The sequence below is a fragment of the Acartia tonsa genome, chromosome 12, assembly GCF_053477335.1.
Source record: "Acartia tonsa isolate MP-2025a chromosome 12, ASM5347733v1, whole genome shotgun sequence".
NCBI classification, from domain to species: Eukaryota; Metazoa; Arthropoda; class Copepoda; order Calanoida; family Acartiidae; genus Acartia; species Acartia tonsa.
The window spans coordinates 9,283,969-9,301,761 of NC_137271.1; the positions used below are offsets into that span (position 1 = coordinate 9,283,969).

The window sequence follows — 17,793 nt, forward strand, 5'->3', positions numbered from 1 at the left end:
GTAAATGTTAATGATTGCCCCGAAAGGTTAGGAATTATGCCTCGCCGGGAGAAAAGCTAAAGTAAAATTACGACGAGTCCCGCTACTTCGCTTTCTTTCCATAATCTTAAATTTCATCTGAATTAATTCATGAAACGCCCACTTTTGAAATGTTTGAATTTATGTTTGTGTTTGTTAGTGTGTGTTTTATTATTGCAGACAAATAAATTACTCAAATGGTTGGGTGGCGCACAATATTGTCTATTCTTTAAAAATTAAATTGGATTAGAACCGGTTCGCAGCCATACTGAAAAATTATGTAAAGCACCGTATTATATCCAGTATTCTAAAAATATACTATCATAAGATTAAAACCAGTTTTGTTATCCCTGAGATGCCGAAATTGTATATTTTTATATCTGCAAAAAGCTGCTTATTATATGATGCGATAAATAAGTATTCTCTCAATCTTTCAATTAAGAATTGAAAAGTAAAAATTTGATCTTTTAATCCTATTCTGGGCAGCTATAAAATATCCTTATATAAGGGGGGGGGGGGGGTTATTTACGCCCTCCCCCCAACCTCAGCCAAAAGAGATATCAAATCAAAATGGAAAGCAAATTAAAAAGAACGAAGATTGAAATTAATTTATCATCGCGTCACCGTTATTAAAAGGTTAAAACCTGCAATTTCAATAAAATAATTAGTAATTAATGATAACGAAAGAAAATATTTTTAGCTGCCCAACTTTAAAAAGTTGCTAAAATATGCAATAAATGTTCAAACTAATTCCTCTCTCGCTTTCTTTAGCAGTAGAAATTAATTTAAATACTTTTTTTCTTTAAATTTTTGATTAAATTTCATATTTATATAATAAGAGTCATAATTCAGATTTATATAGAATTATAAAAATAGTTTTAATTTAGTTAGTAATGATGATTTTCAAAAGATCATAAAGAATACTAAACTAAAATTCAGTAAAGACAGTATATTAAATTATCTTTGAGTGACTAACGGTTATTGGAACGTAGTTACCTAACTTCTATATTCAAAATCTATTTGATCATAGAAATAAAAATATATTAAGATATTTTTATACTTGAAATAAAAAGAGAGAAATTAAAAAGAAACAAGGATGTCAACATCCATAAGTTGCAGTATACTTTATACTCATTGATAATGCATATCTTTACCAAAATTTTCAGCCGCCTTTCTTTAATAGCAGCTGTGAAAATCGCATTTAACTTGAAGCCTTCTGGACGGACAGGTAAAGTAAATTATAGAGTAGTTCTGCTATAGAAAAATACTGTATAAATATACAGAGAGCAAAAAAAAAGAGAAAAATCTATATTTATAACAAGCAACAGAAGTTTGTACCATACGTTTAGCAAATAATATTCTTTTTTCTTATAGATATATCTGTATCTATCTATCTATTTCCTTGGTATATCTGTATCTATCTATCTATTTCCTGGCTATATCAGTATTTATCTATCTATTATATATATATATATATATACCATACGTTTAGCAAATAATATTCTTTTTTCTTATAGAGAGATCTGTATCTATCTATCTATTTCCTTGGTATATTTGTATCTATCTATCTATTTCCTTGGTATATCTGTATCTATCTATCTATTTCCTTGGTATATCTGTATCTATCTATCTATTCCTTGGTATATTTGTATCTATCTATCTATTTCCTTAGTATATTTGTATCTATCTATCTATTTCCTTAGTATATCTGTATCTATCTATCTGTTTCCTTGGTATATCTGTATCTATCTATCTATTTCCTTGGTATATCTGTATTTATCTATCTATTTCCTTGGTATATCTGTATCTATCTATCTATTTCCTTGGTATATCTGTATCTATCTATCTATTTCCTTGGTATATCTGTATCTATCTATCTATTTCCTTGGTATATCTGTATCTATCTTTCTATTTCCTTGGTATATCTGTATCTATCTATCTATTTCCTTGGTATATCTGTATCTATCTATCTATTTCCTTGGTATATCTGTATATATCTATCTATTTCCTTGGTATATCTGTATTTATCTATCTATTTCCTTGGTATATCTGTACCTATCTATCTATTTCCTTGGTATCTATCTATCTATTTTCTTGGTATATCTGTATCTATTTATCTATTTCCTTGGTATATCTGTATTTATCTATCTATTTCCTTGGTATATCTGTACCTATCTATCTATTTCCTTGGTATATCTGTATCTATCTATTTATTTCCTTAGTATATCTGTATCTATCTATCTATTTCCTTGGTATATCTGTATCTATCTATCTATTTCCTTGGTATATCTGTATCTATCTATCTATTTCCTTGGTATATCTGTATCTATCTATCTATTTCCTTGCTATATCTGTATCTATCTATCTATTTCCTTAGTATATCTGTATCTATCTATCTATTTCCTTGGTATATATGTATCTGTCTATCTATTTCCTTGGTATATCTGGCTTTGGTTTTGACATATTACTTTGCTCTATGCTCCTACAAGATTCAGATATGCGGATCTTTAGAAATATTTATCAATTATGCAGCTAACCATTCCAAAATTATGTCATTCTGACGGTCTTAATTCTTCCTTGTTTAGAGATGGATCTCAAAAATCACGAAAAGTGAATTATAAAAGTATACAAAGCATCATAAAATCAATCCCATTAAAGAATTTATCAATCATTTCATGAATTCCAAAATTACTTTAAAAATTGTAGCAGAATTACTTTTCCTTTGTTGCCCATTGAAATTGTGTTGTAAATTTTTTAATGGTAGAAATCTTTTCGCAGGATTACTTTATATTGTTTGCATTTTAAATTAGCAATTTTAATATTATTAAATTCTCTGTTTCATTTACGTTTTTCTACCAAAATAATGTGCAAAGCACCACAGCCCTGCCTAATATTGATGGTGGAATAAGAAATAAGAAAATTAATTTTTTCCCGAGCATATTGGGTGCTGGGTAAACAAGGAAAATTATGTTTATAGGTGTACACAATATAGAAAGTAGTTTTGGCTTTATTTGGTTAAAATTAGATAGATAGAGAAACAAAATAGATAAAGCGAGAGAGATAGATAGATAGTTAGACAGAGAAAGACAGAAGAGGGACATAGAAAAATATAGAGATAAGGAGAGACACAAGAAATAGAGGAAATGATAGTTAGGTTAGAGATAGATGGATAGAAAGAGATAAAGAGAGAAAGAAAATGAGAGAGAGAGAGAGAGGGGGGGTTGGGGGGTTGGGTGGAGAAATAGAGAGGAAGAGGAGAGAGAGAGAGAAAGAGATGATAACATTAAAAGAAGAAATAGAAAAATATAATTATAAACTTTCGATCTGTAAGGGTAAAAAGAAACAATTTTTTTTAACGGTTCTCAGTTGCTTGTTTCTACAGTACATATTACATAAGACATAATAGTTATTTATCGCATCGTATTATACAAAGCTTTCCGCGGATATTAAAATGAAACAAAGTGGATTCATTTTTGCAATTAAAAGTTTTTAAAAGTATTAAAAATAAAGCATATTTTGAATTACATATTTTAAGTCATATTATTTATAAAATATGACTTTTTTCCGTTAACGAGATCTTACAGGACATACTTATATGAGTTTAAATAAATTTTTGTAGAAAACTGTTTAATAAGGTGTTAATGACAATGTAAATATATAAAATCTACAAAATATGTAAGACAAGGGTAAAGTTTCTTCAAAAGAAGGTGTTCTTATAAACCTGTAATAGATTGTTTAAAAATAATTAGCAATTTAGAGTCAATATATATTTCAGTCTATTCTAAACTTGATAGAGTAAAATAAAACATATTTTGTCTGTCCTATTCTTGAAAAGCTTTTTAAGGTGCCTATAAAAAATGATTTCATACAATGCAAATGACCAATGATTGGCAAATACATAGACTAAATTACCAAAGGCATGCAAGTATACCTTTTAATTGACCAATGGTAGTCAAGTATGACGTCATTTTTTACAGGCACTTTAAAGAGCTTCTGTTCTTGATTATCTTTATGTAAATGACATTAAATCTAACTTATCCATTCATGTTGTTTTGTTACTATCTGTTAAAATAAATATTTGAGGCTTCTTCTAAAAGTTATAGAAAATATTTGAGGTTTTATTGTTGTAAATATTTAAAACTTTCAAAAATCTAATATCAGTTTTTAAATGTCTAAAATCTTCGCCAGCCTGCTACAAATGACTCTAATGCCCCAACACTCAAAAGAAAACCATTCATCAATTAAAGTTAGGCTAGAAGTTTGAAACTAGGGCTTAAGATAGGCAAATATATTTCAATAGAAACAGTTTTCAACTTTTACACAAAATCAAACAAGCTCATTAAAGTTTCAAATTTTGACTTGCAAAAAGCATTTGATACTGTGCTCTTATATTTCATTTTTGAAAATGTAAATAATATACAATCCTATACTATGGAGTAGTTTGTATATGTTAGTAAGATTTATTAAACAAAGGTCGTTCTATTATAGTCAGGGACGTTTTGTATTGGTCTAAGCGAGGTATTATGCAACCTCCATCCCAAGAGTTTTTATTAGACCATAAGAGGCAATTAGAATTTTTATGAATTAAAAAAAAACTGAAATCGTAGAAAACATTAATTTTTATTTGCCTAAATATTTAACCAAGAGACAATTATCTTCAAAAATAGTTTTCTTAAAATTTATAAACTAAATATAAAAGTTTAAAAAATAATATTCTACAATATGTTTGCTTGTTGAAAAAGAGTTAATGTAAAGGTATACAATGAACAAGAAAAATGTAACCCAAAGTACGTATTTAAAAAAAAAAATTAAAGAAGAAATTGATGCTCTGATATTAAGAAATTATTAAGTACCTTCGGCTTCAAACTTTAATTTTGTTTCTTGATATCCATTTTTCCTTTATTATAGTTAACAAACAAGATCATGAGCAAAAGACAACCGGACATCTAGCCTTTAATAGTAGCTTCGCTACACTTAACACTTACATAATGTATAAATCTTTTGATGCATTTTTAGGTTGAAAAAAAAATTATTCAACACGATGCCAAGTTTTTACGAGCTTACGGGAGAAAGGAACAGTAATTAAAAAAATTTCCAGTATGGCTTTGAAACCGATTAATATCCGCTGTATCAGAACCGGTTCTCAGCCATACTGAAAACTCATGTAAAGCTTCGTATTAGAGACAATTTTTTGTTGAATATTAAAAAAAATAAAAAATTAATACCAGTTTTTTAAACCTTGGACTTCGGCCCCTCGGGGATAACTGGTATTTTATCTTATAATTTTTTAAATATCCGCGTAAAGCTGTCTATAATACGATACGTTTTAAAAGATACCCTTAAATTATCTACTATCTTATAATTCCCCACAAAACTCTGAACTGTAATAGAATATATATAGATCCATCTCAACCCAAGGCCACTTTATCAAATTAACATATATTTTTTTCTTTTCTTTTCAACATTTTTAGAGACTTTTACTCAATTTTGATTGGTTGGTTCATTAAGTTGAGTGTCGTCAACCACTAATTATATTATACAAAAGTGGTAATTTTGTGTATCATCATTGGTAGAGTACATCAATTTGTCGGTAATTGTCTTATTTCTTTAGATGTTTTCTATGTAAAAAATTGTTCTTGTTTGTGTAGCTCGCTGCCGCCACGTTTTTTTGGACTCATTATTTTATAATCTACCTATCTTACTATTCTGCATATTTGTATTTCTTTTCATTGATTAAATACATTAAATATGAACAAGCGGCTGCGCTCCAAGCATCTGAGGTCTCTGTATTTCAAGGGGAACCAAGGGAGCAAAAGAATATCCTTAAAAAATCCCAAATTTACTAATTTTTCTGTTTATTAGATATGTGGTATTCGGCAGCCGTGAGCCATGTTCCATGGCAACCCTGACCTTGGTTCGGAGAAGGGCCGAGGGCCCTCCCCCGAGTACTGGGGAAGGGGTCAGCCGACCCCTCCCTATGCCTTAAAATTAATGATAGATTTTGACAGCCTTATTATGGTTAAGCTGTATTGTTTGGTTCCCCCACCCTTTCCAGGGATGGGGGATCATTATTGCCCAATCTGATTATTGTATATGTATTTATATTGATTCTGCTTTATGATTACTTATTCCAATCTGTGTATTTATTGTTTGTTGTATATAACTTTAGTAAACCTTAGACCCTGAATAAAGGAACATCTGAATAGACTCTGTTTATTATTTAGTGATTGCTAGAGAAGCGTAGCTTCTCTATAACATACGTGTCCACGTCTGTTCGCACTGCCGTAGTCATTTGAACTCGGGTGTCTGCCATTTAACCTAGGCGGATACCACAGATACATAGTAGAATGTATCAAACATCTTTATGCAAGAGATATACACAAAATAATTTCAAGATTTTTTAATTTATATAAAATGTGCAACTTAGAAAAAGGCATTTGTCTTATGACTAAGCAGTGTTATCTGACTCACAAAGTCAGGCATGACGGGGACAAACATTCTGAAAAATATATATTTGGTCTTGTTGTTATGGTTGGTATACATAAGGTTAAATTATTACCCTCAAATAAAAAGGAGCTTACTTACCCCAAATTCTTCCCCTAAATTGCCTCTGGAGGCCTCTAGGGGCTTAGTCTATTCATTACAAAAAAGAAATATTTAAATAAATTCAAGACAGACGAATGACTATTCCTTGAATTCTAGATTATCTTGATAAAGTATTAAACTCCTTTACATGAACAGAGCATAAAACATGATGTTTAACGTCTAGTTGTACCGAAGCTTAAGTTATAGGCTAAGAAAGAGAAAGAGAGAGAGAGAGAGAGAGAGAGAGAGAGAGAGAGAGAGAGAGAGAGAGAGAGAGAGAGAGAGAGAGAGCGAGAGCGAGAGAGAGAGAGAGAGAGAGAGAGAGAGAGAGAGAGAGAGAGAGAGAGAGAGAGAGAGAGAGAGAGAGAGAGAGAAGGAGAGAGAGAGAGAGAGAATAAGTTTTTCCTAAAACCTAAATCTTTAACAGCAAAGACTTTTCCTTGTAAAAGTTTACTGAATCAAATGCGATAATATTATTTTCCAGTATGGCTTCAAAACCGATAACATCCGCTGGATCAGGCAAACTAAAAACTAAAAGCTTTTTATAATGTGATGTTATAAATAACTATTATAGATTTCTTATTTGAGGAGACTAGCCAGTGCCAAAATGCCTGTGAAAATCTAAAAGTGGCTGACATTTAAACATTTAAAGCAAGAAGATGCATAAAACAGGGATACAGTGATATGACAATGGAAAATAAAATTATATTTCTCCTTATATATATTTTTTCTTTTAGTAAAACAATGTTTATATATGGAAAAAGAGTAAAATATTTTCCAGTGTGGCTTCGAAACCGATTAATATCCGCTGGATTATGACCAGTTCTCAGCCATACTGAATAATCATGTAATACAGACAATTTTTCACGAATATTAAAGTAAAAATCAAAATTAAAATTAAAACCAGTTTTCGGCCCCTCGAGGCTAACAAAATTTGTTATCATTTCATTTTAATATCCGCATAAAGCTGTCTATAATACAATGCGATAAATAACTCTTCCAGTTACAAATGCTGTATTTATTTTTGAAATAAAGTAAAAGAATAGATAAATTAATGTAGAAAAATGAATCAACTTATGAAAATAGATTATTTTGTAGGAATTTATGCTATAGTGGTGCCTTTTACCTTATCTAGTGGTTGTTTCCCTAGAATCCAAGTGATGGAATCTTAAAGATAGGGTGGGCGATAAACCACCACTTAAAAATGTTAATATTGAAATAAATTTGAGGAAAAACTTTATCTTGGGGAGTTGACTATTTCCCCTACCCCCTTCAAATGCAAGGATCTTTGTAGTTCTAGCAATTAAAATTCAAGAGACTGAAAGATAAGCGGAAAATATACTTTTATATTAGGATTGAATCCTTGAAAGTTTCATTTCACTCAATTCATGCTTAACATATAATATTTTGTTATTTTCAATATCCAATTCTAACATATATCTTTTTTTACTCTCTAATCAGAAACCTTTGACAAACTTTGAAATATATTTGTATTATTACTAATTATGTAAATACGAAAATAAGGATGACTTCATTCATAAGTAGCAAAAAATTATAGTTAGGGTTAGTTTACAAAAAGCACATCAAACAGTTAACATAAACAACACATTAAATTATATCTAATTTATTTTTGATTAATTTATTTCTAATTTTCATTCCTTTATTTAAATTTAAGCTGGTTATAGGTGTCCGTCTTTCTGTATTTTTCAGGAATTCATTGTTTTAAATTTCTAAATATTATTTGTTAGTTATTTTTTTAAACACACACAAACAGAAGTGGATTATATTAAAGATTACATATTGACTTTAATTATAAATACAAGTTTTTTTCTTCAAGGTAAAGTGGTTTAAAACATTCAATACTAAATTGTATCTCAATTTTATAATCTTTAGTATAAACTTCTTACACAAACATAAATGTAACATTTATATGCTTGGCAAGGTTTAGGTTCAATTGGTTTGAAACATAAAAAAACCTTCTAAAATTCTATTATTTTACATTAACTGAAATGATTTTATAAACCACGTAAAGATTTGATTGTATATGTATTCTTTCAAGTTTTAGGCGTCAGAGTCTTCCTTCAGTTGTGTTATACCTTTATATTATATAAAAAAAAATTCTTTCTATAAAGGGGGTCATTTATTTGCGTATCTTCAACAAAATTGGATGTACCCTTTTAGTTAAATGCTCTTATTAGGTCAAACTGTTCTTAATTATGACAAAACGTTGCTTTATAATCTGTTCATTAATAAGAACATTTAGACTTAATAAGAGCATTTGATTAAAGGTTTAACCTTAATTTATGGAAAATAATTGAAAAAAAAGGAGCCCCTTTGTTCAAAGTTAATTTTAGAAAGGGGTTAATTATGGTTCAAACCACTAAACCTAAAAATTACCAATAGCATGGTTAGTTAGCCTGGCAGGTTGTATCTGTACCTATTGTATCTGTCGAGAAGATTCTGGATGCTGGGAACATTGTCGTAGTTCTCCTCTTTCTCCTCCCTACGGAGCTCCTGCTGGACAGCACACACCAACGTTGAGACAAATTTTTTGTTTTTATTTTTTACCCTATACTTGCTATGAGGAAAGAGAAACTGTCCCAATTTTGTATATCTTTTGCGGAACAAGTTCCAATTACGTCATATTTTTCTTTCCCGAAAAAGAGAAGGGGAAAGAAAAAAAGGGAAGGGGGGAAGAAAAAAGAGATGGGAGAAAAGGGGGTTTTCCCCATCTCTTTTGAAGAGATTTTCTTCCCCCCCTCCCTTTTTCGGGAAAGAAAAATATGACGTAATTGGAACTTGTTCCGCTAAAGTTATACAAAATTGGGACAGTTTCTCTTTCCTCCTTGCTATTAACATCTTTTTGCTGTTTTTAAGGAAGCTGTGTAGCTTATTAAGCTCTTTATAGTGCCTGCGAAATTGACGTCATACAATACAAGTAACCAATGATAGGCCAATACACAGACTAAATTACCAATGGAAGACAAGTATACATTTTAATTGACCAATGATAGGCCAGTATGACGTCATATTTTATAGGCACTATATTAAGCTTCGTAGCTTATTTGTAATTTTACCATTTATAAATCGTGCATAGTTTTCCTTTTTGGGAAACAGTTAACATTATGAGACAAATTTTCATAAATTGTTACCAAATTTTTGGTATCTTTTAGACTATACTTTTTCAAAGAACTAATGGACGAATAAATAATCATGACTTAATTAAGGATTCAACTTACCTAAAAAAAATAAAATATATAAATAGTTAATTATAAAATAAAGTTTTATTTTTTTGGCTAAATTATTACAATACTCTTCTAATTTTACAACAAATTAATTCCCATCAATTGTAGTCCACGTTAAAAACTAAATGAATTTCCGTTTATAGACAAATAGTTCCTACAAAAAGTATCTTAAATAAATAAGAATTAATTTTAATCTTATCCTAATGACAGACTATATCAATGCAAAATCTAAATTAACAAAATAATCCTATAATTCATTATTAGTGAAAAATACATTTTTTTACATATTTTTTGACAATGTACTTTTTTGTCAACATTTTGGCTACAATGAATGGGCGTACTTAAAGACACATGTTTAAAAAACTGGCATTTTTCCAATTTATAAATGTTATCTACTCTCTCTATGCATATTGTATTTAAATGTTAAACAGATAGATGGATAGATAATTAGTTAAGTGGATATATAGACAAAAATTATCTTTAATGGGTTAGAAACAATATAATTGTAAACAAATTTAGGTTTGAAAAAAATGATTACTGTCCTTTAATGTATCATTGAACCCTATAAAACATTTATAAATAAAAATATAAAAGAATTTAAAATCCAAAAAAAGGGAAGATACAAAAATTCATTTGGACAGACACAAGTACATCCTACTACTTTAGATGAGACTAATGTGTGTCCTGTACTACTAATTACAGATTTTGAATATGAGTTTAAATTTATGTTTATGCTTCCTTTATGGCGCCAATATAAGTATATTTCGTCAAGAAGGAAGGGGACAATGGGCTGTTTACTGTTTAGTACATTAGTCACCAAAGTTTTTAATAGGTTTTTTTTTAATCGTTGAAGTAACACCTTGTTAACAAATTATTGTAATCAACAGAAGGGTTAAGTTTGTGTATCATCATTGGATATGTACATAGATCAATTTATCGGCCATTGTCTTATCCCTTTATATCCCTGAGTATATTTAGTTTATATTTCCTTCCATGTATGATTAGATAGTATTTATGAATACCATTTGCATAGTCGTACACCAGTTGTTATAATCAACATTTACTAATATGATTCAAAAATAATTTTTATATGTATTAAATGATAATTCTATAAAAACAAGGATGACAACATTCGTAAAAGCGAAGCTCTAAAATTAGAAGAAAGAACAAACAATAACTCTTGTAGAGTGTCAGTACTTTATAAGCAGAACAATAATTTCTAAGTCAAACGAAATTGTACATAAATACATGATAGAGTAAAAGGGCATACTTTCATTTTTATGATTTTATTAAAGAGTAAAGTGAACAAAATAGTAAATTAAGAATGTATCAACTAGTCTTATTACAGAACTGTCTTCTAAACAATTATAATTATGGTCGCAAACATAGAATAACAAATTCAAGGGCGGAGATATTGCCACCCAAAAAACAACTAATTTGATCTCAAACAAGGATCCTTTATATGGTTATAATTGTCTTTAATTTGCTGTACAAAGGACAAGCTAAAACAACATTTTTTTCTTAATACTTTTATTTCAATATTTTAATAATTATTTACAAGGATTTAAAGGTATAACAATGACCGATTAATTGATGTACATCCCCAATGATTATACACAAAATTACCCCTTTAGTATATTAGAATTATTGATTGAAACGTTTGAACAACCAATCAATCAAATTCAATAAAAGTTCTAAAGGTTGTTAAGCCGAGAAATAAAAACCCGTTCTAATAAAACTTTGGGGACTCCTTTATCTATCCTTTCAATAATACGAATTAATTTTTTTGACTATTTTATCAAAAACTACTGGCTGTATCAAAAAAGTACACTCTACCAATATTGTCATCCTTGTTTAATATTAGTATGCTATATCATTATAACTAATGATATTGCAACCAGAAACAGAAACAAATATTCTGTAAAAAAAAGTAGAAAAAATCATCAGTTTATCTTAGATAGCAGCCGAGAAAATCACATTTCCCCTCTACAAACGGACTGGCGGACAGACAAAGCGAATTAAAAATCACAATTGGAATTTTAATATTTAAAGCTCGCGAAAGCATTTAAAGTCAATTTGATAGCATGAGAGTGAATATTTCTTCAAGTATGGCTTCGAAACCGAATAATATCCTCTGTATTAAAACCGGTTCTAAAAAAACCAGTAACAAGCCCTTTTCACTCCACAGGGGGAGCAAAGGCCGCGGACAATTTGTCAGTGTTTCTGTAACAATGTGGCTTTTTATGGACATGGGATAGGGTTGTCAGCCCTAAGCCCTATGATTGCGGTGTAAAGCGTCCATTTGCCCATCAGACAACAAACCCTTTGATTGCACGACCTTTGTCTGAGAAGTCCTAACTGTGCATGGTAGTGAGTTGCGCCTGTTTTTGGCCAAGGCATTCCCCCTACTCAAACTATTTATGTCGCGCACCTGACATAGCAGCAGTAGGAACCATTTTTAACGTCTTTAGTTTTGACGCGGTGTCGGACCGAGATTCGAACCTATCACCTTCCCGACGACAAGCGGATGCGCTGCGTGTTGAGCCACGGTCGCGGTTCTAAGCCATACTAAAATCATGTATAGTATCGTATTCTACGAATATTGAAATAAAAAAATAATAAGTTTAATCTCAAAATTTTTAATTTTAATTTCCGCGGAAAAGCTGTCTCAAATGCGATAAATAACTAGTCCAATATGTAACTGTAAGAAAGTAATAAAACTATTGCAAAATCACCTTAAAATAATTACGATTTAGTAACAAGTTTAATATGCCTACTTCTAAGGCTCTTTTAATTTTATAGATTTTTTTATTTGCAAATTTGAAATGGCAAATTCATTCATAATTTTGAAATATAAAATGAAGCAAAAAGTAGGCTAGCTTCCAGGGATCTAAAGGAATAAGACAATGATTGATAAATTGATGTACATCTCCAATTATTATACACATATTACCCTTCTGTAGCTTACATTTAATGGATAAAAACTTTTTGATGCTAACTTAATGAGTCAATTAAATCAAAATTCGAGAAAAGTCTCCAAAGCTGATGAGCCAACGAATAAGATAAGTTATATAAAAAATTGGGGACTTGTGTAGTAAATAGCCTATTGTCCCCTCCCTCCCTTGCTAGCTTCATACATATGAAGATGTTTAAACATAACTACATGTTTGAAAATATTAAGAAATTTTCTCGTATTCATTCGAATCCGGTGGATAGGAACCGGTTCTCATCCATATGAAAAAACTATGTCTAGCATCGTATTATATCCAGCTTTCTACGAATATAAAAATGTACAATCATAAGATTAAAACCAGCTTTTTTTAGCCCGTGCCTACGGCACCTAGGGGCTAAAAAACTGGTTTTAATCTTATAATTGTACATTCTATATCCGCAAAAAGCCGTTTATAATACGATGCGAGAAATAACTATTAAATTCCGCACTTTAAGGAATTAAGTAACGTAGCTGTTGCAATAAAATTAAATCATCAAAATACAATAAACGGAAATCTGTCTGTGCCGAAAATTCTCGCTAACCACTAAACCGATATGGTTCTCCTAGGAAGGTTTATAACTAATTTGGCAACACCCTCCAAAGAGAAATCGCCAAAAAATACCGAAAAAAATTTATCTTTTTTACGCAGGGTTGCGCCAGTATCGTAGACATTAATAAAAATAACAGCTGATCTTAACAGAGAGAAATTATTTATCGAATTAGATATTTAAAAAAAACAAAACATTTAAAGAGCCACTAGAGGCCTCTAGGGGCACAGCCGCTAGTTAAACCAAAACAGTAATAATACAGAAAACCAACTTTACAAAGAACCGTAGCCTCAGTACATATTGACAAAAACACCCTAATTATATTGTAGCAACGCTTATTGCAAGAAGTTATTGTTAGTTAAGATGCTATAATTCAATAATATAAAGTTCATTTTCAAACTCTTATATCTTTAATTTTGTGTCCAAAAAAACTTTGTAATGCTCAATTTTAGTTTTTACGGACACCCTGTCTGATGCTAAGTATAAAATTCCCATTTTTACGGACACCCTGTCTGATGCTAAGTATAAAATTCCTATTTTTATGGACACCCTGCCTGATGCTTAGTATAAAATTCCCATTTTTACGGACACCCTGCCTGATGCTAAGTATAAAATTCCTATTTTTATAGACACCCTGTCTGATGCTAAGTATAAAAGTTCATGGACAGATAAACATCTAATTTTCAATTTACATTTTCAGAGAATTTATCAAACATCAAACAACTCACATTTTAGTTAACAATTTTTCATATCTAAAATTAGACCGTTTTCCACGAGGAAAAAGCTCGAGATTTATTAATTTAGGCTGAAAACAAATCAGAAATTAATAAAATCAGAGAGTGAGAGAGGACAGTGGACTGCTTTTTACACTATTCCCCAAAGTTTCATATTAACGCTTTCTTATTCGTTTAACAAACAACTTTGGGAATTTAGTGAATTTTGATTGTTTTTTTCATTAAGTTGAGTGTTCAAACGTTTTAACTACTAATTTGAATCTAAACAGGGAGTAATTTTGTGTATCATCATTGGGGATATATATCAATTAATCGGCAATTATCTTATCCCTAAAATAAAACTGTAAATAATCATATTTTTCCTAATCGTTCAGTGATTCCTCATTTAATGTTTCAAAAATATGGGAATATGATGTTTATTTCATATAATGTGATATAAAATTAAATTGCTATGCTTTCGGATTTTATCTAATTGATACATGAATCCGTTTTCTGATAAATAATATAGGAAGCAAAAAAATACAATTGTAATGACCTTGGTGCTTTGGTGCAACATCAATGTTTCTACCAAATGTTGCTCTTCTATTATTACAAATAGACTTTACTAATAGTTTACATCCAGAGATCTGAAAGGATAGGACAATAGCCGATACATTGATGTACATCCCCAAAAATGATACACAAAATTACCCCTACTGGTGATTGAATCTAGTGGTTGAAACGTTTGAACTTTCAAGTTAACGAAACAACGCATTAAAATCATTTAAATCCCCAAAGTTAAGCCAACGAATAAGATACGTTATTATATGACTTTGGGAACTAGTGTAATAAGCATCCAATTGTCCTCTCTATCCATATCTAATATCACAAATAGACTTTACTAATAGTTTACATCATAAGGAAGAAAGAATAGTTATTTATCATATTTTCGTAATATTGATGAATGCTAGAATAGTTATTTCTCGTATCGTATTATAAACGGCTTTCCGCGGATATAGAATGTACAATTATAAGATTAAAACTAGTTTTTTTAGCCCCGTGGTGCCGAATGAATACGAGAAAACATATTCTTAACTTTATGACGCATTTTTAGTAACTTAAAGGTTACACATATGTTCATAGCCCATATGATTTTATTCAGTAGTAAGTTTTTTTTGACTGAAGCTTAGGATCTCAATAACTACTAAACCGATCCTATGATGGTTTTAGGCCATTCTAATTTCAGATTTAAGTCATGAGCCCATCTGAATGCTTTTAAGCCCCTATCTAACTCTTACAGAGGGCTAGATATTAAAAAACTAACCAAAGAGAAACTAACAACATTTAGGAAATAAAAATAGACCTCATACTGAAATTATCTTTAAAACGATCAAAAAAAGGATTGAAGTTTTATGTCAAATCCTATATTTCAAGCATAAAAAGAATAGCCTTTTATTACTGTAAATATGATTTTTATCATATTAGTAAATGTAAGTTTGTTGTAATTACATGTTTAACACATTGTTGTAAGCAAGGATATATTCATTGGTTAGATCATAATATTACAAACAAGTTTATCGAAAGTAAATATTTTTTTTCGTGTATTTTCCCTAAAAATAGATTTAACCTTTTAGTCAAATGCTCTAATTTAGTCTACAACCCTAGACTCTAGGTGAGGGTTGGGTAGATTAAGTAAATAATCTAAAACCATACAAAGACAATTATACAGCTTTGCTGAAAAATTACATTCAATCCAGATCCAATTTCCAGAGATCTTTAGCTTTAGACAAAAAAAACCTTACTACTTTATATCATAGGATATATTTTTTTGATAAATCAGGGTGTAATGACAAATTAAGTCCTATCAATTTCCCATCCTAAACAGATTATTAATTAGGTATCAAAATTACATTTTGAGGGAGGAAAACATCTTAGATAGGTTAAAACTGGGCAAAATAGTTTTTCTCCACTTTCCTGTCAGTTTTATTTACATTTTTTATATATTTTTCTAAATTATCTCAGTTGATTTAGCTGTTTAAATTTGGATAAAACTGGTGGAATGTCTGACTATTGTTGCACATGATACAAAGGGACAAAAAAGAACAATACAAAAGGAGAATATTATTCAGAGAGAGGGAAAAGTAATCTGGAAAAACATATCATTAATACCCCGAGTAAAATAATACACTAAAATTGTTGTTTATACATAATCTGATATACTATTCAAAAAAGTTTAAAAGTTATTTATCGCATCGCATTGTAGACAGCTTTCCGCGGATATAAAAATGTACAAATGTAAGATCAAAACTGGTTTTAATATTATGGTTGTACATTTTCATAAAGGAAAGTGGATATAATACAATATGATCTTTCAGTATGGCTTTGAACCGGTTCTAGTCTACCGGACATTAATAGGTTTTGAATAGGACTCACTCTATAAATCTGTAGCAAAGACATTTTGAGGTAAATTCAAATCATGGTCAGTATACAGGCTAATAAACATTTTCATTGACCAATGGTAGGCCAGTATGACGTCATTTTTATAGGCATTATAAAGAGCTTCTTAAATTTGTGGTAATTATGTTATATATATATTTGATCAAAAACGGGGGTAGGGTTATTAGTGGAGATATCTCGTAGATCAAAGTATGACTTAGAAATAATACAGTAAGAAAATTGTTTACATAAAAACAATCTTTATCTCTCATATTGCGCCAGTAGTGAATACAAATCATTTTTCACCCTCACAAGACGTGTTAAAAACAGCTAAAATAGTATATAGGAAGAGCTTTTTGGTAGACTAAAATTTGGTACTTTCCCGTAAAGTACCTTCAATCAATGAACCTACCAAATTTTATCTAATCAAAATGAAAATAAAATATGAATGGAATGATTTTACTTCCTTATGTCTAGCCCCTGCGGGGGTTCCTAACCCTTAATGGCTACCCTGAACTAAGTATAACCTAACCAAACCCTGCATAATGTGTATATTAAATATAGCATAAATATTTTGTTGAAAAGTAAGCACAACATCTCCCCTCTAATTTTAAGAAAATAAATTTAGATTAGCTATGTAATTACAAATAATAATGCTAGTAAATGTTTATTATAGAGGGGGAATTTCTTTGTCTGCAGATACATTAGATGGTTCTAATAAAAAAGAATAGATTTTTAAAAAACAATTGCAAATAAACTTTTATTTAAAAAGGAGAGAAAAACAATGAAAGCTACCCATTACATTTATACGAACTAACACAAATTATTGAAAGGCTTCACTTTTTTAAAATTTAGACTGTAAATTTCAAATTTATCAAATCTATTGAAAATATGTCTGCATGGGTATATATATTATGAGAATATGAATTTATATATTTTTGTTCAATAGGTTTTACAATTAAATTGAAAATTAATAGAAATCGTATGTATTTTTTATCAGCAATTATATAGGCAAAGGAATAAAAGTTTAGTATTTTGTCTCCATTTTGTGAAAACTATACATTAATTCGAATACATTTTTTAAAATTATTATTTTATTTTAATATCATTTCATCAAAATAACAATTTCCAAAATTACTTAAGAAATTTTCTAAGAATCTTAAAGGATAAGAGGATGTTGTACCTCCCCAATGACGATAAACATGATAACCCATTCTTTGGTTATTGATTGCAATGTTTGAATTGAATCAACCAAT

The 17,793-nt window shown here is 29.8% G+C and overlaps 1 protein-coding gene across 5 annotated transcripts in view; it reads right to left on the minus strand.

The window, feature by feature from the left end:
- Positions 1-17,793, minus strand: part of Sh (Potassium voltage-gated channel protein Shaker) — a 543,641-nt gene that overhangs the window by 150,282 nt on the left and 375,566 nt on the right. Inside the window, exon 3 of one of the 5 annotated variants that reach the window (XM_080179531.1) lies at positions 9,041-9,120. The exons of 3 other annotated variants lie outside the window; for them this stretch is intronic. In XM_080179531.1, the coding sequence (XP_080035657.1) occupies positions 9,041-9,120 (80 nt within the window). Of the gene's footprint in view, positions 1-9,040; positions 9,123-17,793 lie in introns of those variants that run through there. One more of the 5 variants, XM_080179537.1, reaches the window with a different exon arrangement.